The sequence below is a fragment of the Ammospiza caudacuta genome, chromosome 35 (genome assembly GCF_027887145.1).
Source record: "Ammospiza caudacuta isolate bAmmCau1 chromosome 35, bAmmCau1.pri, whole genome shotgun sequence".
NCBI classification, from domain to species: domain Eukaryota; kingdom Metazoa; phylum Chordata; class Aves; order Passeriformes; family Passerellidae; genus Ammospiza; species Ammospiza caudacuta.
Genome location: NC_080627.1, coordinates 2,498,163 through 2,520,674, shown reverse-complemented (window position 1 = coordinate 2,520,674; position 22,512 = coordinate 2,498,163). Strand labels below are relative to the sequence as shown.

The 22,512-nt window shown below is 62.0% G+C and overlaps 1 protein-coding gene across 1 annotated transcript; it reads right to left on the bottom strand.

Annotated features, from left to right (window-relative positions):
* Nucleotides 1-819: 819 nt before the first annotated feature.
* On the bottom strand, nt 820-20,758 carry LOC131570492 (MAP/microtubule affinity-regulating kinase 4-like). Its single transcript, XM_058822846.1, has 21 exons — nt 20,656-20,758; nt 18,667-18,897; nt 17,006-17,059; nt 16,824-16,872; nt 16,033-16,098; nt 14,717-14,787; nt 14,145-14,201; nt 12,944-13,180; nt 11,586-11,705; nt 9,968-10,067; nt 9,774-9,883; nt 9,016-9,175; nt 7,779-8,041; nt 7,091-7,182; nt 6,303-6,590; nt 5,700-5,779; nt 4,109-4,153; nt 3,919-4,000; nt 2,540-3,782; nt 1,097-1,112; nt 820-992 (listed from the first exon to the last, which is right to left on the bottom strand). Exons 1-21 carry the CDS (start codon nt 20,704-20,706, stop codon nt 820-822), a joined length of 3,588 nt encoding a protein of 1,195 aa, XP_058678829.1. The 5' UTR covers nt 20,707-20,758.
* Between the last annotated feature and the right edge of the window lie 1,754 nt (nt 20,759-22,512).

The following is a 22,512-nucleotide window of genomic DNA, read 5'->3' as shown; positions in this document are numbered from 1 at the left end:
CAGATGTCCCCGCTGTCCCCTCCCTGTCCCCCGTCCCCGCTCACTGTCAGCCCCACAAAATGTCCCCACAAAATGTCCCCCGATGTCCCCGCTGTCCCCTCTCTGTCCCCTCCCTGTGCCCTCACGGTCACCCCCCAAATGTCCCCTCTCTGTCCCCTCATCGTCCCCCCAAATGTCCCCTCTCTGTCCCCTCATTGTCACCCCAAAATGACCCCAAACGTCCCCCCAGATGTCCCCTCTCTGTCCCCTCTCTGTCCCCTCATTGTCACCCCAAAATGACCCCAAATGTCCCCCCAAAATGTCCCCTCTCTGTCCCCTCACTGTCACACCAAAATGTCCCCACATGTCCCCGCTGTCCCCTCCCTGTCCCCCGTCCCCGCTCACTGTCAGCCCCACAAGATGTCCCCACAAAATGTCCCCCGATGTCCCCGCTGTCCCCTCTCTGTCCCTCTCCCTGTGCCCTCACGGTCACCCCCCAAATGTCCCCTCTCTGTCCCCTCATTGTCCCCCCGAAATGTCCCCAAATGTCCCCCCGAAATGTCCCCAGATGTCCCCAGTGTCCCCTCCCTGTCCCCTCTCTGTCCCCTCACTGTCCCCCCGAAATGTCCCCAGATGTCCCCGCTGTCCCCTCCCTGTCCCCCGTCCCCGCTCACTGTCAGCGCCCCAAAATGTCCCCAGATGTCCCCGCTGTCCCCGCTGTCCCCTCCCTGTCCCCCGTCCCCGCTCACGGTCCCCCAGGAGCCGCCTCAGGCCCAGCCCCGGGAGCCGCCGCCGCCACCGCAGCGCCCGCAGCGCCGCCATCTTCCCTGAGGGCGTGGCCTAACGCCGCGCCGCGCGCTGATTGGCTGCGCGGGGGGGCGTTGGCGCGGCCCCGGGGATCTGATTGGCTGCGCGGCCTGAGGGGGGAGCCACGCCCCTGATGGGCTCGTGAGGGAATGGTGTGGCCACGCCCACTGAGCCGTTGGGGGCGTTGCGGGGGTTGGCTCCGCCCACTTAATGGCCATATAACGGAATGCGTAATGGCCACGCCCCCCTAAATGGCCATATAAGGGAATATCGGATAGCCACGCCCCTAAATGGCCATATAAGGGAATACCGACTAGCCACGCCCCCTAAATGGCCATATAAGGGAATACCGACTAGCCACGCCCCCTAAATGTCCATATAAGGGAATAGGAATAGCCACGCCCCCTAAATGTCCATATAAGGGAATATCGAATAGCCACGCCCCCTAAATGTCCATATAAGGGAATTTACTGTGCCACGCCCAAAATGACCGTCCATATAAGGGCGGGTGCCGTGTTGGCCACGCCCCTTGAGTGACATCCGGGGCTCCGCCCACCCCCCCCAAATTTCCCCACCCCCAAATTCCCCAAACCCCCGCCCACCACGGGGACCCCCTCAAACCCCGCCCACCCCAAATTTCCCAAACCCCGCCCACCACGGGGACCCCATCCCAATTCCCCCCCCACCCCAAATTCCCCGCCCCCCCCCCCAAACCACCCCAAATTTCCCCCCACCCAAAATTTCTCACCCCCCCCCCCCTTCCCCCCCATTTTGGGGACCACAATCCCCTCCCCAAAATCCCCCCCCAACCCCAAATTCCCCCCACCTCAAATTCCCCCTTCCCCCCCAACATGGGGACCCCCAAATCCCCCCACCCAAATTCCCCAAATCCCCCCTCACACTCACGCCGTGGGTGGGGGTCCCGAGGTTTATTTTGGGGAGGGGTCGGGGGGATTTGGGGGGGACAATTCAGGGCAGGAATAACTTAAAAATGGGGGCGGGGTCTCCGGGGGGGGGTGGGGGCGGGGGTCTGGGGGAGGGGGCGGGTCCGTATTTACATCTGTACAAGGTGGGGGAGGGGGGGGTTTCCAGGTTATTATTGGGGAGGGGTCCCCAAAACGTTGGCACCGGAATTTTGGGACCCCCCAAATTCACCCCCGACCAACCCCCCCCCCCCCCCAAAATGTCCTGGGGGGTCCCAGCGCTGCTGGTCCCGAATTTGGGGAGGGGTCCCGGGGCTCCCGAATCCTTGGGGGGGTCCTGGGGGGTCCCAATTGCCCTGGGAGGGGGTCCTGGGGGTCCCAACCTGGTTCTGGGGGGGTCCTGGGGGGTCCCGGTGCTGCTGCAGGTGTTGAGGGGGGGGTCCCCCAGGCTGGTTCTGGGGGTCCTGGGGGTCCCAATCCTGGTTTTGGGGGGTCCCAATCTGGGTCTGGGGGGGGTCCTGGGGGTCCTGGTCCCGTTCTGGGGGTCCCAGTCTGGTTTTGAGGGGGTCCCAGGGGGTCCTGGTCTGGTTCTGGGGGGGGGTTCCAGTCTCATTCCGGGGGTCCCGATGCAGTTCTGGGGGGTCCTGGGGGTCCTGGGGGGTCCCGTTCTGGCCCCGATCCAGCTCTGGGGGTCCCAGCCTCGTTTTTGGGGGGATCCCGGGGGGTCCCGATGTAGTTCTGGGGGTCCTGGGGGGTCCCAGGGGTCCCGATCCAGCTCTGGGGGTCCCAGCCTCGTTTTTGGGGGGATCCCGGGGGGGTCCCGAGGCAGCTCTGGGGGTTCCATTCCGGTTCTGGGGGTCCCCGGTCTCGATCTTGGGGGGGTCCTGGGGGTCCTGATCCAGTTCCGGGGGTCCCGCTCCGATCCCCATCTGCTTATGGGGGTCCCGGTCTCCTTCTTGGGGGGTCTCGAGGGGGGTCCTGGGGGTCCTGATCCAGTTCTGGGGGTCCCAAGGCAGCTCCGGGGGTCCCCATCTTGTTCTTGGGGGGGGTCCCGGGGTGGTCCTGACCCAGTTCGGGGGTCCCGGTTTCCTTCTTGGGGGGTCCTGGTGCGGTTCTGGCAGCCCCGGAGGGCTCTCGGGGGTCCCAATCTCCTTCTTGGGGGGGGTCCCGGTCCGGTTCCGGGGGTCCCGTTCTGGTTCTGGGGGTCCCGGTCCGGTTCCGGGCGGTCCCGGGTGGGGGTCCCGGTCCTGGGTGGGGGTCCCGGTCTCCATCTTGGGGGGTCCCGATCCAGCTCTGGGGGTCCCGATGCAGCTCCGGGGGTCCCGTTCTGGTTCTGGGGGTCCCGGTCCGGTTCCGGGGGGGTCCCGGGTGGGGGTCCCGGTCCTGGGTGGGGGTCCCAATGCAGCTCCGGGGGTCCCGATGCAGCTCCAGGGGTCCCGTTCTGGTTCTGGGGGGTCCCGGGTGGGGGTCCCGATGCAGCTCCGGGGGTCCCGTTCTGGTTCTGGGGGGTCCCGGGTGGGGGTCCCGATGCAGCTCTGGGGGTCCCGGTCTGGTCCTGGGGGTCCCGTTCTGCTCCCGGTGCGGTTCCGGGGGGTCCCGGGTGGGGGTCCCGGTCCGGTTCTGGGGGTCCCGATCCAGCTCTGGGGATCCCGTTCTGGTTCCGGGGGTCCTGGGTGGGGGTCCCGGTCCTGGGTGGGGGTCCCGATGCAGCTCCGGGGGTCCCGTTCTGGTTCCGGGGGGTCCCGGGTGGGGGTCCCGATGCAGCTCCGGGGGTCCCGTTCTGGTTCCAGGGGGTCCCGGGTGGGGGTCCCGATGCAGCTCCGGGGGTCCCGTTCTGGTTCCAGGGGGTCCCGGGTGGGGGTCCCGATGCAGCTCCGGGGGTCCCGTTCTGGTTCCAGGGGGTCCCGGGTGGGGGTCCCGATCCAGCTCTGGGGATCCCGTTCTGGTTCCGGGGGTCCTGGGTGGGGGTCCCGGTCCTGGGTGGGGGTCCCGATGCAGCTCCGGGGGTCCCGTTCTGGTTCCGGGGGTCCCGGGTGGGGGTCCCGATGCAGCTCCGGGGGTCCCGTTCTGGTTCTGGGGGTCCCGGTCCGGTTCCGGGGGTCCCGTTCTGCTCCCGGTGCGGTTCCGGGGGGTCCCGGGTGGGGGTCCCGGTCCCGGGTGGGGGTCCCGGGGGTGGATGGGAATTGGGGGGGGGGGGTCCCGAAGGAGCCCCTCCCCCCCCCCCATCACAGCCCCCCCCCCTCGGAGCAGCCGGGGGGGCGGCTTCCGCTTGATCCCCAGGTAGATGGCGACTGGGGGGGGGGAGGGGACAGGTGAGACCGGGGTGGGGGGGGGGGTCCCCAAATATGGGGAGGGGTCCCCAAATACGGGGAGGGGGATGGGAGAGGGGCGGGACCCACCTTGTGAGCGCAGGTCCCCCGATTCCCGCAGGTTCGTCTGCGACCCTGGGGAGGGGGCAGAAAGGTGGGGAGGGGGTCAGAGAGGGGGGTGCGACCCCCCCCCCCCCCCCCCAAAAAAAAAAATCCTAATAAAAAAAATAAAAAGCCCCCAAAAACTCCCAGAAAAAAATATATTAAAAAAAACGCTAAAATAGAAAAAAATAAAATAAAATTTAAAAACCCAACCTGCTCCCAAAACCCCCCCAAAAAAAAACCCTACAAATAAAATTTTAAAAAATCCCCCAAAAACTCCCCCACAAAAATATATTAAAAAACCAGTAAAATACAAAAAAATAAAATTTTAAAATCCAACCTCCCCCCAAAAACCCCCCAAAAAACCCCCACAAAAAAAAAAAAAAATCCTCCCACACCCCCCCCACAAATATATTAAAAAACCACTAAAATATAAGAAATAAAATTTAAAAATCCAACCTCCCCTCAAAACCCCCCCCAAAAAAAACCCTACAAATATAATTTTAAAATATCCCCCAAAAACTCCCCCACAAAAATATATTAAAAAAACAGTAAAATATAAAAAAATAAAATTAAATTTAAAAATCCAACCTCCCCCCAAAAACCCCCAAAATCCCCCCAAAAAACCCCCACAAAAATAAAAAAAAAAAATCCCCCCGAAACCCCCACACAAATATATTAAAAAACCACTAAAATATAAAAAATAAAATTTAAAAACCCAACCTCCCCTCAAAACCCCCCCAAAAAAAACCCCTACAAAAATAATTTTAAAAAATCCCCCAAAAACTCCCCCACAAAAATATATTAAAAAAACAGTAAAATATAAAAAATAAAATTTAAAAATGCAACCTGCCCCCAAAATCCCTCCCAAAATCCCCTACAAAAATAAAAAAAAAATCCCCCCGAAACTCCCACACAAATATATTAAAAAACCACTAAAATATAAAAAATAAAATTTAAAAACCCAACCTCCCCTCAAAACCCCCCCAAAAAAAACCCCTACAAAAATAATTTTAAAAAATCCCCCAAAAACTACCCTACAAAAATATATTAAAAAACCACTAAAATATAAAAAATAAAACAAAATTTAAAAATCCAACTCCTCCAAAACCCCCAAAAGAACTCCAAATAATCCTCTCAAAATTAAAAAAAAAATCCCCCAAAAACTCCCCCACAAAAATATATTTAAAAAACCCACAAAAATATAAAAACAAAATAAAATTTAAAAATCCCCCCAGAAATCTGGGACAGGTGACACCGGTGCCCCAGGTGTCCCCAGCTGTGCCCAGATGTGTCCCAAGATACCCCAGGTGTCCCCAGGTGTGTCCCAGGTGTACCCAGGTGTACCCAGGTGTACCCAGGTGTGTCCCAGGTGTGTCCCAGGTGTCCCCAGGTGTCCCCAGCTGTGTCCCAGGTGTGTCCCAGGTGTGCCCAGGTGTGTCCCAGGTGTACCCAGGTGTCCCCAGCTGTGCCCAGGTGTGCCCAGGTGTACTCAGGTGTGCCCAGGTGTCCCCAGGTGTGCCCAGGTGTCCCCAGGTGTGTCCCAGGTGTGTCCCAGGTGTGCCCAGGTGTCACTCACGGATTTTGGTGGCTCCGGGGCCGGGCGTGGCCGAGACGCAGCGATTGGAGCTCTGCCGGCGGGAGGGGTCAAGGGACACCCTGGGCAGGTGAGACAACAGGTGAGGGACAGGTGTGCCAGGTGTGCCCAGGTATGCCCTTGCCTGCAGCTCAGCTTGGAGGTGATCTTGCCCCCAGGTGTATCCAACTGTATTTTTAGGTGTGCCCAGGTGTGCCCCTCACCTGCGGCTCAGTGTCAAGGTGATCTTGCTCAGGTGTGTCTGATCCCTCCCCAGCCGTGCCCAGGTGCCCCCAGGTGTATCCCAGGTGTGCCCAGGTGTATCCCAGGTGTATCCCAGGTGTGCCCAGGTGTGCCCCTCACCTGCGGCTCAGTGTCGAGGTGATCTTGCTCAGGTGTGTCTGATCCCTCCCCAGCTGTGCCCAGGTGGCCCCAAGTGTATTTTTAGGTGCCCCCAGGTGTATCCCAGGTGTGCCCAGCTGTGCCCAGCTGTGCCCGGGTGCCCCCAGGTGTATCCCAGGTGTGCCCAGGTGTATCCCAGGTGTGCCCAGGTTCACCCAGGTGTATCCCAGGTGTATCCCAGGTGTGCCCAGGTGTGCCGCTCACCTGCGGCTCAGTTTCGAGGTGATCTTGCTCAGCAGCGTCGCCGTGGGGCGGGGCCGGGGGGAGGAGGCGGCGCTGGGCGGGGGCGGGGGCGAGGCGGGGGGCGGAGCTCCCGAGGCCCCGCCCCCCCGGCGGCTCGCGGCGGTTCCGGTTCCGGTTGCGGCCCCGCCCCCTCCGTGGAAGGTGCTGCGGGCGGAGCAGCCGCGGGCCAGGTGCGCCAGGTGAGCCCCGCCCAGGTGAGCCCCGCCCAGCGAGTGGCTGGAGGGGGAGGGCGGGGGGCGGGACGGCAGGCTGGGGGGAGAGTGACGTCATCGGTGACGTCAGAGGTGACGTCATACTGGTAGCACCACAGGTGACGTCACAGGTGAGACTTACAGGTAAACGTTACAGGTGACACACACAGGTGACGTCGGCGGTGACATCACACAGGTGGGCATCACAGGTGACACCAGACACAACCACAGGTGACGTCACACTGACAGGTGACATCATACACACAGGTGACGTCACAGGTGATGTCACGCACAGGTGACTCCACCCCCCAGCCCCATAGTGGGAGGGGCACAGGTGGCACTGGGGTGATTTTGGGTGAATTCTGGGTGACTTTGGGAGGGATCTGGGGTATTCCAGGTGTGCCCAGGTGTGCCCAGGTGTGCCAGCCTCACCTGTCCTTGCCGTTGGGCACCACCAGGTGGGTTTGGGGTGATTTTGGGGTGACTTCAGGGTAATTTTGGGTGGATTTGGGGGCGATTTAAGGTTTACTCAGGTGTGCCCAGGTGTGCCAGCCTCACCTGTCCTTGCCGTTGGGCAGCAGCAGGTGCCGCTCCCCCCCCGAGCACACGTAGGTGTTCCTGCGGCCCATCACGCTGGGGGGCACGTGGGGCTGGGGGGCACGGGGGGCACCTCAGCTCACCTGCGCTCACCTGGGGCCACAGGTGTGCCCGGGTGCCCCCCCAGGTACCCCCCAGATGTGCCCAGGTATCCTCAGGTGTTCCCGGGTCCCCCCTGATGTGTGCCCAGGTATCCCCAGGTGCCCCCAGGTGTGCCCAGGTGTGCCCAGGTATCCCCAGGTATTCCCACCCTCTCTAGGTGTGCCCAGGTGTGCCCAGGTGTATCACAGGTGCCCCCAGGTGTGTGCCCAGGTGTGCCCAGGTGTGCCCAGGTATGCCCAGGCGTATCACAGGTGCCCCCAGGTGTGTGGCCAGGTGTGGCCAGGTGTGCCCACCTGTCCGTCCAGGTGTCTCTCGGGGATCTCGGCCTTGTTGGGGTTGTGTGCCCAGGTGTGCCCAGGTGTGTAACCCCCCCAGGTGTCCCAGATGCCCCCAGGTGTGTGCCCAGGTGTGCCCAGGTGTGCCCAGGTGTGTAACCCCCCCAGATGCCCCCAGGTGCGTGCCCAGGTGTGCCCAGGTATGCCCAGGTGTATCACAGGTGTCCCAGGTGCCCCCAGGTGCGTGCCCAGGTGTGCCCAGGTGTGCCCACCTGTCCGTCCAGGTGCCTCTCGGGGATCTCGGCCTTGTTGGGGTTGTGGGCGCTGCTGACCAATGGGCTGCAGGGAGGGGGGAGGGGCGGCCCGGCCCCTCCCCCACCGCCCCTCCCCCCTCCTCCTCCTCCGGAGCCCCTCCTGGGGGGCGGGGCCACGCCCCCGGCCACGCCCCCGGCCACGCCCAGCTCCGAGGAGGGGGGAGGGGCGGCCGAGGGGGGGCTGCGGCGGGGGGGAGGGGCGGCCGAGGGGGTGGGGCCACCTGCGGGGTCAAAGAGGGGTCACGGGGGGGTCACGGGGGGGTCACACCCCCTCAGGACCCCCCCCAATGTCCCCAAATATCACAAAATGTCCAAAAATATTCCCAAAATGTCCCCCAACGTCCCTCAATGTCCCCAAGTGTCCCAAAATGTCCCCAAATATTCCCAAAATGTCCCCCAATGTCCCAATGTCCCCAATGTCCCCCAAGTCCCCCAATGACCCCCCAAGTCCCCCAATGACCCCCCAATGTCCCCAATGTCCCCAATGTCCCCAATCTCTCCCAATGCCCCCGATACCCCCAGTGTCCCCGTTAATGTCCCCAATGTCCCCAATGTCCCCAATTCCCCCAATCCCCCCCAATGTCCCCAATCCCCCCCAATGTCCCCAATGTCCCCCAATGTCCCCCAACCCCCCCAATGTCCTCAATCCCCCCAATGTCCCCAATCCCCCCCAATGTCCCCAATGTCCCCCAATGTCCCCAATCCCCCCCAATGTCCCCAATGTCCCCAATGTCCCCAATTCCCCCAATTCCCCCCAATGTCCCCAATCCCCCCAATGTCCCCAATGTCCCCAATGTCCCCCGATACCCCCAGTGTCCCCGTTAATGTCCCCAATGTCCCCAATGTCCCCCAATGTCCCCCAACCCCCCCAATGTCCCCAATGTCCTCAATCCCCCCAATGTCCTCAATTCCCCCAATGTCCCCAATGTCCCCAATGTCCTCAATTCCCCCAATGTCCCCCAATGTCCCCAACCCCCCCAGTGTCCCCAATGCCCCCAATGTCCCCAATGCCCCAATGTCCCCAATGCCCCCAATGTCCCCAATGTCCCCAATGTCCCCAATGTCCCCAATGTCCCCAATGTCCCCAACCCCCCCAGTGTCCCCAATGTCCCCAATGTCCCCCAATGCCCCCAATGTCCCCAATGTCCCCGATGCCCCCAGTGTCCCCGTCGGTGTCCCCGTTGGTGTCACTCACAGAAGTCGCTGTGCCGCCGCTGCCGGTGGTGGCCGCCCCCGCGCTGTCCCTTGCCGTGCGATGTCCCCGACGACGTCCCCGACTTGGTGGCACCGTTGGGAGCCTCGGCCGAGCCCCGGGGCCGCGACAGGGACAGGGACAGCGAGGTGCCACCCTCGGGCTGTCACCAACGGGGACACAGTGTCACCAGGGCCATTGTCACCCACCCAGGGACAGGGACAGCGAGGTGCCACCCTCAGGCTGTCACCGACAGGGCCACAGTGTCACCAATGTCCCCAATGTCACCCCAGTGTCCCCAATGTCCCCGATGCCCCCAGTGTCCCCAATGTCCCCAATGTCCTCCCCAATCCCCCCATTGCCAATGTCACTCCAATGTCCCCAATGTCCCCAATCCCCCCAATGCCAATGTCCCCAATGTCCCCCCAGTGTCACCAGTGTCCCCAATGCCCCCAATGTCCCCAATGTCCCCCCAATGTCCCCAATGCCCCCAATCCCCCCAGTGTCCCCAATGTCCCCAATGCCCCCAGTATCCCCAATGTCCCCAATCCCCCCAATGCCCCCCAATGCCCCCCAATGTCCCCAATGCCAATGTCCCCAATGTCCCCCCAATTCCCCCAATGTCCCCAATGCCCCCAGTGTCCCCCATGTCCCCAATGCCCCCAGTATCCCCAATGTCCCCAATGCCCCCAATCCCCCCAATCCTCCCAATGTCCCCCCAGTGTCCCCAATGTCACCCCAGTGTCCCCAGTGTCACCCACCTCTCCGCGCCGCCCCAGCAGCAGGTACGTGGCCGTCACCTCGTTGTACTTGTGGGTGCTCAGCGCCTCCTTGATCTCCTCCCGCGTGTAGCCCATGCCCACCATCACCTCTGCGGGGACAGCGGTGTCACCCGCGTCCCCAGGGCGTCCCCAGGGCGTCCCCGAGGTGCCACCCGCCCCCGGCGCCCCCTCACCGATGCGTTTGGTGTCCCCAAAGTCCTCCTGGGGCTCCGTGTAGGGCGTCAGCTCGTCGCCCTCGTAGCCGATGTTGATCCACTTGTCCTTCATGATTTGCTGTTTGGGGACATTGGGGACATTGGGGACATTGGGGGACACTGGGGACATTGGGGACACTGGGGACAGTGGGGACATTGGGGGGATATTGGGGACATTGGGGACACTGGGGACATTGGGGACACTGGGGACATTGGGGACATTGGGGACATTGGGGGACATTGGGGGGATTGGGGACATTGGGGACATTGGGGGACACTGGGGACATTGGGGACATTGGGGGACACTGGGGACATTGGGGACATTGGGGACATTGGGGACATTGGGGGACATTGGGGGGATTGGGGACATTGGGGACATTGGGGGACACTGGGGACATTGGGGACATTGGGGACATTGGGGGACATTGGGGACACTGGGGACATTGGGGGACATTGGGGGGATTGGGGGACATTGGGGACATTGGGGACATTGGGGACATTGGGGGACACTGGGGACATTGGGGGGACACGGTGGGGAAAGGGGGACCCGGGTGCCACCACAGGGGACAGGGACAAAACCCCTCAAAACTGCCCCAAACCACCCCAAAACCCCCTCAAATCCCTGCTGGGAGCCCCCACTCCGTGCCACAACTCCCCAAAACTGCCCCAAATCCCTCAAACTGCCCCAAAACTGCCCCAAAACAACTGCCCCAAATCCCTCAAACTGCCCCAAAACTGCCCCAAATCCCTCAAACTGCCCCAAAACTGCCCCAAATCCCTCAAACTGCCCCAATTCCCTCAAACTGCCCCAAAACTGCCCCAAATCCCTCAAACTGCCCCAATTCCCTCAAACTGCCCCAAAACTGCCCCAAACCATCCCAAAACCTCCTCTAACCCCCACCCCCCCCGCCCAAACTGCCCCAAGCCCCTGCCAGGACCTCCTAAGCTGCCCCAAAACCCCCCTCAAACCGCCCAAAACGCCTCAAACTGCCCCAAAACCTCCTCTAAATCCCCTCAAACTGCCCCAGACCCCTCTGGGGACCCCCCGGTACCTCCAGGGCGCGGCGCTTGGCGGGGTTGAGCGCCGGGAAGCACCGCAGGATGTTCCCGCAGCCCCAAATCCCCCCGAAATCACCCCAAAATCACCACAAAACCCCCTCAAACTGCCCCAGATCCCCCCAAATCCCCCTCAAATCCCCCCAGACCCCTCTGGGGACCCCCCGAGCCCCCCGGTACCTCGAGGGTGCAGCGCTTGGCGGGGTTGAGCGCCGGGAAGCGCCGCAGGATGTTCCCACAGCCCCAAATCCCCCCGAAATCACCCCAAAATCACCCCAAAATCCCCCCAAAATCACCCCAGACCCCTCTGGAGACCCCCAGAGCCCTCTGGGGACCCCCCCAAACCCCTCTGGGGACCCCCCGGTACCTCGAGGGTGCAGCGCTTGGCGGGGTTGAGCGCCGGGAAGCGCCGCAGGATGTTCCCGCAGCCCCAAATCCCCACGAAATCACCCCAAAATCACCCCAAAATCCCCCCAAAATCACCTCAGACCCCTCTGGAGACCCCCAGAGCCCTCTGGGGACCCCCCGAGCCCCCCGGTACCTCGAGGGTGCAGCGCTTGGCGGGGTTGAGCACCAGGAAGCGCCGCAGGATGTTCTCGCAGTCCGTGGACATGTAGAAGGGCACGCGGTATTTGCCCCGCAGCACGCGCTCCCGCAGCTCCTGGGGGGCACGCGGGGGGTCACCCGGGGTCACACGGGGTCACTGGGGTCAGTCAGGGTCATCTGGGGTCACTGGGGTCAGTCAGGGTCAGTCACGGTCGGTTGGGGACATGGGGGACACCTGGGGGTCAGCCGGGGTCACCTGAGGTCAGCCAGGGACATGGGGGACACCCGGGGTCAGCTGGGGTCACCTGAGGTCAGCCAGGGTCATGGGGGACACCTGGGGTCAGCCGGGGTCACCTGAGGTCAGCCAGGGTCACCTGGGGTCAGCTGGGGTCACTTGCTGACCACTGACCAGGTGACCCCTGGGGCAGCTCTGGGGTCACACAAGATGGCCCAGGAGCATCAAGGCCGAGTGACCGCGCGGTGACCACGCCGTGACCGGGAGGTGACCGCGAGCACCAGGAGGTGACTGGACAGTGACCACAGGTGACCACAGGTGACAATCACCTCCAGGCCACGCCCACCACACTGACCGCTGACCAGATGACCCCAAGCTCCAGCCACAGCCCTGAGGGCAGCTCTGGGGTCAAAGGGAGGTGACCCAGCAGCATCGGAGCCGAGTGACCACGCAATGACCAGGAGGTGACCAGGACATGACTGGGCAGTGACCAGAAGGTGACCACAGGTGACAATCACCTCCAGGCCATGCCCACCACACTGACCGCTGACCAGATGACCCCTGTGAGGAGCTCGGGGGTCACAGCAGGTGGCCCAGGAGGTTCAAAACCAAGTGACCACGCAATGACCAGGAGGTGACCAGGAGGTGACCACAGGCACCAGAAGATGACCGGACAGTGACCAGGAGGTGACCACACGGGTTCCCAGCGGTCACCTTGAGGTTGTGCCCCTCGAAGGGCAGCGAGCCGCTGACCAGCGTGTACAGGATGACCCCCAGGCTCCAGATGACCACACAATGACCACGCAATGACCACGCAATGACCACACAATGACCACGCAATGACCACGCAATGACCACACAATGACCACGCAATGACCACGCAATGACCACGCAATGACCACGCAATGACCACGCAATGACCACGCAATGACCACACAATGACCCAACAATGACCACGCAATGACCACGCAATGACCACACAATGACCACACAATGACCACGCAATGACCACGCAATGACCACACAATGACCACACAATGACCACGCAATGACCACGCAATGACCACACAATGACCAAACAGTGACCAGGAGGTGACCACGAGGTTCCGGGCGGTCACCTTGAGGTTGTGCCCGTCGAAGGGCAGCGAGCCGCTGACCAGCGTGTACAGGATGACCCCCAGGCTCCAGATGTCCACCTCGGGCCCGTCGTACTTCTTGCCCTGGAAGAGCTCGGGGGCGGCGTAGGGCGGCGAGCCGCAGAACGTGTCCAGCTTGGAGCCGCGCGAGAACTCGTTGCTGAACCCGAAATCGGCGATCTTGATGTTGGCGTCGGCGTCCAGCAGCAGGTTCTCGGCCTGGGGACGTTTGGGGACATCAGTGGGGACAGTGACACTGGGACAGGGACACCGCCAGAGGGACGGGGACACTGGGATGGGATCTTGGTGTTGGCGTCCAGCAGAAGGTTCTCGGCCTGGGGACATTTGGGGACATCAGTGGGGACAGTGACACTGGGGCAGGGACACCGCCAGAGGGACGGGGACACTGGGATGGGGACACTGGGATGGGATCTTGGTGTCCAGCAGCAGGTTCTCAGCCTGGGGACATTGGGGACATCAGTGGGGACAGTGACATTGGGACAGGGACACTGCCAGGGGGACAGGGACACTGGGATGGGGACACTGGGATGGGATCTTGGTGTTGGTGTCCAGCAGCAGGTTCTGGGCCTGGGGACATGGGGACATCAATGGGGACATGGAGACATTGTCACAGGAACAGGGACACTGGGATGGGGACACTGGGGATGGGATCTTGGTGTTGGTGTCCAGCAGAAGGTTCTGGGCCTGGGGACATTTGGGGACATCATCAGGGACATGGAGACATTGGGATGGGGACAGGGACACTGGGATGGGATCTTGGTGTTGGCGTCCAGCAGCAGGTTCTGGGCCTGGGGACATTTGGGGACATCAATGGGGACAATGACATTGGGACAGGGACACCGCAGAGGGACGGGGACACTGGGATGGGGACACTGGGATGGGATCTTGGTGTTGGCGTCCAGCAGAAGGTTCTCGGCCTGGGGACATTTGGGGACATCAATGGGGACATGGGGACACCAGGACAGGGACACCAGGACAGGGGGATGGACACAGGGACAAGGACACCAGGACGGACACGGGGACATTGGGATGAGGGACAATGACACCAGGACGGACACTGGAACACCAGGACGGACACGGGGACATTGGGATGGACACAGGGACGGTGACACCAGGACGGGGACACGTGGTGCCACCCCCGTGTCCCCGGCCCGTGTCCCACCTTGAGGTCCCTGTGCACGATGTTCTTCTGGTGGCAGTAGTGCACGGCCGAGACGATCTGGGGACACGGGTGGCACTGTCACCGCGGGTCCCCACAGTGGCCCCAACCCGTCCTTGATGTCCCCAAGCCCCCCCGTGATGTCCCCAACCCCTCCCTGATGTCCCCAAAACTCTCCAAAATGTCCCCAACCCATCCTTGATGTCCCCAAGCCCTCAGAGATGTCCCCAACCCATCCTTGATGTCCCCAAATCTCTCCAAAATGTCCCCAAGGCCCCCCTGATGTCCCCAACCCATCCCTGATGTCCCCAAAACCCTCCAGAGTGTCCCCAACCCATCCTTGATGTCCCCAAGCCCTCACAGATGTCCCCAACCCCTCAGAGATGTCCCCAAATCTCTCCAAAATGTCCCCAACCCCTCAGAGATGTCCCCAACCCATCCCTGATGTCCCCAAGCCCTCACAGATGTCCCCAAATCTCTCCAAAATGTCCCCAAGCCCTCAGAGATGTCCCCAACCCATCGCTGATGTCCCCAAATCTCTCCAAAATGTCCCCAAAACCCCCTGATGTCCCCACCTGTCTGAACTTGGCCCGCGCCTCCTTCTCCTTCATCCTCCCGTGGGACACCAGGTAATCGAACACCTCACCTGGGGGGACACACCTGGGTGAGAACACCCCAAAATACCCCCAAAATATCCCCAAAATATCATCCCAAAATATCCTCCCAAAAATCCCCCAAATCCACAGCAGGTAATCGAACACCTCACCTGGGGGGACACACCTGGGTGAGGACACCCCAAAATATCCCCAAAAATACCCAAAAACATTCACAAAATATCATGCCAAATATCCCTCACAAAATCCCAAAATATCCCAAAATATCATCCAAAACACTCCCCAAAATATCCTCCCAAAAATCCTCCAAATCCACAGCAGGTAATCGAACACCTCACCTGGGGGGACACACCTGGGTGAGGACACCCCAAAATATTCCCCAAAATATCATCCCAAAATGTTCCCCAAAATATCCCCAAAATATCCCCAAAATATCCCCAAAATATCCCCAAAATATCATCCCAAAATATTCCCCAAAATATCCCCAAAATTGCCCAAAATATCCCCAAAATATCATCCCAAAATGTTCCCCAAAATATTCCCCAAAATATCCTCCCAAAAATCCCCCAAATGCACAGCAGGTAATCGAACACCTCACCTGGGGGGACACACACACAGGGGTCTTGGCGTCCCCAGGTGTCCCCAAAGCCCCCCCAGGTGTCAGTCTTGGTGTCCCCAATGTCCCCAGGTGTGTCTCAGACTGTCCCCAGGTGTGCCCAGGTGTCCCCAGGTGTGTCTCAGGCTGTCCCCAATGTCCCCAATGTCCCCAGGTGTGTCTCAGGCTGTCCCCAGGTGTGCCCAGGTGTGTCTCAGGCTGTCCATAATATCCCCAGGTGTGCCCAGGTGTGTCTCAGGACATCGCCAGGTGTCCCCAGGGGTCCCCAGGTGTCCCCAGGTGTGTCTCAGGCTGTCCCCAGGTGTCCCCAGGTGTGCCCAGGTGTGTCTCAGGCTGTCCATAATGTCCCCAGGTGTGCCCAGGTGTGTCTCAGGACATCGCCAGGTGTCCCCAGGTGTCCCCAGGTGTGCCCAGGTGTGTCTCAAGCTGTCCCCAGGTGTGCCCAGGTGTGTCTCAGGCTGTCCCCAGGTGTCCCCAGGTGTGCCCAGGTGTGTCTCAGGACATCGCCAGGTGTCCCCAGGTGTCCCCAGGTGTGCCCAGGTGTGTCTCAGGCTGTCCCCAGGTGTCCCCAGGTGTCCCCAATGTCCCCAGGTGTCCCCAGGTGTGCCCAGGTGTCCCCAATGTCCCCAATGTCCCCAGGTGTGCCCAGGTGTGCCCTCACCTGCGCTGGCGTACTCCATGACCAGGTACAGCGTCTTCTCCGTCTCGATCACCTCAAAGAGCTTCACTGCAACGGGGGGGACACAGGGGGGCGTCAGGGACCCCTCCCCAAATTTGGGGGGCACAGGTGGGGCATCGGGACCCCTCCCCAAATTGGGGACCCCTCCCCAAATTACAGAGACCCCTGCCCACCCCTGGGACCCCTCCCCAATTCCATGACTCCTCCCCATTTTTGGGACCCCCTCCCAGGACCCCTCCCCATTTTGGGATCCCTCCCCACCCCCAGGACCCCATTTCGGGGACCCCTCCCCAATTTGGGGACCCCTCCCCAATTCCAGGACCCCATTTCAGGGACCCCTCCCCAATTCCAGGACCCCATTTTGGGACCCCTCCCCATTTCTCTCACCGATATTGGGGTGGTTCAGCCCCTTCACGATCCCAACCCCATTTCCAGGACCCCTCCCCATTTCAGGGACCCCTCCCCATTTTGGGACCCCTCCCCAAATCCCAGGGACCCCTCCCCATTTCCAGGACCCCATTTCAGGGACCCCTCCCCAATTCCAGGACCCCATTTTGGGACCCCTCCCCATTTCTCTCACCGATATTGGGGTGGTTCAGCCCCTTCACGATCCCAACCCCATTTCCAGGACCCCTCCCCATTTTGGGACCCCTCCCCAAATTCCAGGGACCCCTCCCCATTTCAGGGACCCCTCCCCATTTCCAGGACCCCATTTTGGGACCCCTCCCCAATTCCAGGACCCCATTTCAGGGACCCCTCCCCATTTCTCTCACCGATATTGGGGTGGTTCAGCCCCTTCATGATCCGAACTTCCCGAAAAAGCTGAGGAGGGGGACAAAGGGTCGGGGGGGGGGCGGGAGACCCCTCCCCAAATGAGGAGACCCCTCCCCAGCTGGGGAGACCCCTCTCCAAAGCCCCCAGGACCCCTCCCCAAAGCCCCGGGACCCCTCCCCACCTTCTGCAGGCTGGTGGGGTTCAGCTGGGTCTTGTCGATGATTTTGATGGCGACCTGAAATTGGGGAGGGGGCGCTGAGGGGACCCCGCAGACCCCTCCCCAAATTCTCATGGGATCCCCTGAGACCCCTCCCCAAATTCACCTGAGACCCCTCCCCAAATCCACCTCAGATTGTCCCCAAATTCACCTGAGACCCCTCCCCAAATTCACCTCAGATTGTCCCCAAATTCACCTGAGACCCCTCCCCAAATTCAGCTGAGACCCCTCCCCAAATTCACCTCAGATTGTCCCCAAATTCACCTGAGACCCCTCCCCAAATTCAGCTGAGACCCCTCCCCAAATTCACCTCAGATTGTCCCCAAATTCACCTGAGACCCCTCCCCAAATTCAGCTGAGACCCCTCCCCAAATTCAGCTGAGACCCTCCTGGGACCCCCAAATCCCCCCTGAGCCCCCTCCCACAGCCCTCAATCACCTCATAGCCCCCTCCCCATCACCCCGAGCCCCCTCCCCAAACCTCAAATCCCCCCAAATCCTGCCCGAGCCCCCTCCCCAAAACCCTGAGCCCCCTTCCCACAGCCCTCAATCACCTCATAGCCCCCTCCCCAAATGCCTGAGCCCCCTCCCACCACCCCAAATCCCCTCTAAACCCCCGCAAAACCCCCTCAAATCACCCCATAGCCCCCTCCCACCACCCCAAATGCCCCCAGAGACCCCTCCCCAAAGCCCAAATCCCCCCAGATCCCCCCAGAGACCCCTCCCCAAAGCGCAAATCCCCCCAAACCCCACCCGAGACCCCTCCCCAAAGCCCAAATCCCCACAAATCCCCCCCGAGACCCCTCCCCAAAGCCCAAATCCCCCAAATCCCCCAAGAGACCCCTCCCCAAAGCCCAAATCCCCCCAAACCCCGCCCGAGACCCCTCCCCAAAGCCCAAATCCCCCCAGATCCCCCCTGAGACCCCTCCCCAAAGCCCAAATCCCCCCAGATCCCCCCAGAGACCCCTCCCCAAAGCCCAAATCCCCCCAGATCCCCCCAGAGACCCCTCCCCAAAGCCCAAATCCCCCCAAACCCCGCCCGAGACCCCTCCCCAAAGCCCAAATCCCCCCCGAGACCCCTCCCCAAAGCCCAAATCCCCCCAGATCCCCCCAGAGACCCCTCCCCAAAGCCCAAATCCCCCCAGATCCCCCCAGAGACCCCTCCCCAAAGCCCAAATCCCCCCCGAGACCCCTCCCCAAAGCCCAAAACCCCCCAGAGACCCCTCCCCAAAGCCCAAAACCCCCCAGAGACCCCTCCCCAAAGCCCAAAACCCCCCAAAATCACACCCGAGACCCCTCCCCAAAGCCCAAATCCCCCCAAACCCCGCCCAAGACCCCTCCCCAAAGCCCAAATCCCCCCAAAATCACACCCGAGACCCCTCCCCAAAGCCCAAATCCCCCCAGAGACCCCTCCCCAATTGTGTGGGACCCCTCCCCACCTCTCTGCCGGTGAGCACGTGCCGCGCCAGCTCGACCTTGGCCAAGTCGCCCTTGCCCGTGGTGCCCCAAATGCCCCCCGAGACCCCCAAAACCCCCTCAAATCCCCCCAAATCCCTCCAGAGACCCCTCCCCAAAGCCCAAATCCCCCCCGAGACCCCTCCCCAAATGCCAGGGACCCCTCCCCACCTCTCTGCCGGTGAGCACGTGCCGCGCCAGCTTGACCTTGGCGAAGTTGCCCTTGCCGATGGTGCGCAGCAGCCGGTAGTTGCCCACGTGGGGAGGGGGCTCCTCGGACCCCCCCCCCAGAGAGTTCCGGCCCCCCCGCGGCGGGGGAGGGGCGGCTCCGGACCCCCGCCCGGACCAAGCGGCCCCGGGGGGAGGGGGCTTGTCGGGGCGGGCGCTGCCCCCCGGGCCCGCCTGGGGGGGGGGGGGGAGAGAACGGTGAGACCCCTCCCCAAATTTATAGAACAGGGAGAGAGACCCCTCCCCAAATTTATAGAACAGGGAGAGAGACCCCTCCCCAAATTTATAGAACAGGGAGACCCCAATCATCACAGTGAGACCCCTCCCCAAATTAATAGAACAGGGAGAGAGACCCCTCCCCAAATTTATAGAACAGGGAGACCCCTCCCCAAATTTATAGAACAGGGAGACCCCAATCATCACAGTGAGACCCCTCCCCAAATTAATAGAACAGGGAGAGAGACCCCTCCCCAAATTTATAGAACAGGGAGACCCCAATTATCACAGTGAGACCCCTCCCCAAATTTATAGAACAGAGAGACCCCTCCCTAAATTTATAGAACAGGGAGACCCCAATTATCACAGTGAGACCCCTCCTCAAATTAATAGAACAGTGAGACCCCAATTATCACAGTGAGACCCCTCCTCAAATTAATAGAACAGGGAGACCCCTCCCCAAATTAACAGAACAGGGAGATCCCTCCCCAAATAAATGTAACAGTGAGACATTGACCCCAATTATCACAGTGAGACCCCTCCCCAAATTAACAGAACAGTGAGACCCCTCCCCAAATTAATAGAACAGGGAGACCCCAATTATCACAGTGAGACCCCTCCCCAAATTAATAGAACAGGGAGACCCCAATTATCACGGTGAGACCCCTCCTCAAATTAACATATCACAGTGAGACACTGACCCCAATTATCACAGTGAGACCCCTCCCCAAATTATCACAATCCCCAATAATCGCTGTGAGACCCCTCCCCAAATTATCATGGTGAGACCCCTCCTCAAAATACCATCCCTCCCCAAAATACCATAATGAGACCCTCACCCAAATTATCACAGTCCCCAATTTAATGTCACCGTGAGACCCCTCCCCAAATTATCAGGGTCAGCCCCGAGAACCCCCTAAAACATCACCGTGCGACCCCCACCCCAATTACCACAGTGAGACCCCCGCCCCAATTATGGGCTCACCCAAATTATCACAGTGAGACCCCTCCCCAAATCATCACAGTCCCCAGCTATCACTGTGAGACCCCTCCCCAAACTAATATCACAGCGAGACCCCTCCCCAAAATACCACAGGGAGATCCCCACACAAAATATCACAGTGAGACCCCTCCCCAAATTATCACCGTCCCCAGTTTAACATCACAGCGAGACCCCTCCCCAAATTATCACAGTCCCCAGTTCAATATCACAGTGAGACCCCTCCCCAAATTATCACAGTCCCCAGTTCAATATCACAGCGAGACCCCTCCCCAAATTATCACAGTCCCCAGTTTAATATCACAGTGAGACCCCTCCCCAAATTATCACAGTCCCCAGTTTAATATCACAGTGAGACCCCTCCCCAAATTATCACAGTCCCCAGTTCAATATCACAGCGAGACCCCTCCCCAAATTATCATGTCACCCTTGGGACGCCCACCCCAGTTATCCCAGCGAGACCCCCACCCGGATTATGGGGTCACCCCCGAGACCCCACCCAAAATAATCTCAGGGGGGTGAGACCCCCACCCAAAAACCCCTGAGACCCCCCCCAAAACCTCAGAGTGAGACCCCAGACCCCCCCCGGTATCCCCCAGACCCCTCCCGGTCCCTCCCGGTATCCCCGAGCCCCCTCTCGGTACTCCCCGGTCCCTCCCGTTCCCCCCCCGCCCCCGCCAGGCCTACCCCCGCCCGCTGCCCCCTCACGCTCTCACCGTGTCCGCGTTCCGCTCGTTGCCCGCCGCCAGGGCGGAGCGCGAGGACATGGTCCCGGCCCGGGGGGCACCGGAAGGCGGCACCGGGGGGCACCGGAAGGGGCGGTCCCGTTACCGGGGTTGGGGGGGGGGGGGTCCCGTTCCCGTCGCCGTTACCGGGGGGGCCGGGCCGGGGCGGCCATGGCGGCCATGGCGCCGGAACCGGAAGCGGGGCGGTGACGGAGTAGGCGGGGCTTTGACCGTAATAGGAGAGAGGCTCTGCGGGCTTGGCCACGCCCACGGAGGGGAGAGGGCCAATCGGAAGGCGGCGTTGCGGCATGGAGACAGATGGGCCCGCCCCCTGAAGCGGGCGGGGTTAAAGGAGGGGGGTGAGCGGTGATTGGCTGCGCTCTGGCCAATGGGGAGGGAGAGCGGGGTTTGATGGGCGATTGACGGGGGAGGGGTCACGTGGGGCGGGCGGGGGTCACCTGTGTCGCACCTGGGTCACGTGGGGTCACCTGTGGGGTCACCTGTGTCACCCGGATCGCCTCCCTGTCACACCTGGGGTCACCCGTGTCACACCTGGGGGTCATCTGTGCCACCTGTGTCACCCTCGAGGCCACCTGCGTCACTCGCGTCACCTCCGTGTCACACCTGTGTCACACCTGTGTCATCTGTGTCACCTGTGGGGTCACGTGGGGCATACCTGGGGTCACCCACGTCCCCTCCCGAGTGTCACCACGGTTCCATCCCGGTGTCCCCAGGGCCCCATCCCGGTGTCCCCGCTGTCCCCACTGTCCCCATCCTGGTGTCCCCTCCCGGTCCCCGCTGTCCCCTCCGCGTGCCCAATGTCCCCACACTGTCCCCGGGGTCCCCTCTCGCTGTCCCCTGGCTCCCATCCCGGTGTCCCCGCTGTCCCCAGTGTCCCCTCCCGGTCCCCTCTGTCCCCACGGTGCCAACCCCGTGTCCCCGCTGTCCCCGCTGTCCCCTCGGGTCCCCCCTCCCCGGAGCGGAACCGGGGCTTTCCCCGCTGTCCCCAGTGTCCCCAGTGTCCCCAATGTCCCCGCTGTCCCCTCCCTGTCCCCGCTGTCCCCTCCCGGTCCCCTCGGGTCCCCCCTGCCCGGAGCGGAACCGGGGCTGACCCTGCCCGGCCGGGGAGGCCCCTCCGGGGCGGCGCTTCCTCAGGAAACGCGGGCAGCGGCCACGGTGTCACGGCCGGTGTCACCGCAGCACAGCCAGTGTCACCGGTGTCACCGCTGCCACCGCCGGTGTCACCGCAGCACAGCCAGTGTCACCGGTGTCACCGCTGCCACCGCCGGTGACACTGCCAGCACCGCCGGTGTCGCCACAGCAGCGCCGCTAAAGGCACCGGAGCCACCGGAGCCACCGGAGCCTCCGGTGTCACCACAGCCACCGCCGCTAAAGCCACCGGAGCCACCGGGGCCACGAGAGCCACTGGTGTCACCGCCAGCGCCACCGGTGTCACCGCAGCCACCGCCGCTGCCACCGCCGCCACCGCTAAAGCCACCGGAGCCACCGGTGTCACCGCAGCCGCTGCCGGTGCCCCCGGAGCCCCCGCGCCGCTCCCGGGGGTCTCCGTCCTCCCGCTCTGCTGCGTCCCCTCCGCGTCCCCTCCGTGTCCCCTCCGTGTCCCCTCCGTGTCCCCTCGGTGCCATCCTCGGTGTCCCCTCCGTGTCCCCCCTCCTCGCCCCCCAGTCCCCTCCGCTGTCCCCTCGGTATCTCCGGTGTCCCCCTCGGTGTCCCCTCGCTGTCCCCTCCGGTGCCCCCGGTGCCATCCCCGGTGCCCCTCGCTGTCCCCTCCGGTCCCTCCGGTGTCCCCCCGGTGCCCCTCGCTGTCCCCCCGGTGTCCCCTCGCTG

Coding starts and splice junctions, on each gene's coding strand:
- LOC131570492 (XM_058822846.1), bottom strand. CDS start 20,706: ATGTCCTCGCGCTCCGCCCTGGCGGCGGGCAACGAGCGGAACGCGGAC. Junction 14,788..16,032: donor CATGGAGTACGCCAGCGCAG/GTGAGGGCACAC, acceptor GTGTCCCCCCAG/GTGAGGTGTTCGATTACCTG. Junction 9,884..9,967: donor TGGGGACACCAAACGCATCG/GTGAGGGGGCGC, acceptor CTGTCCCCGCAG/AGGTGATGGTGGGCATGGGC.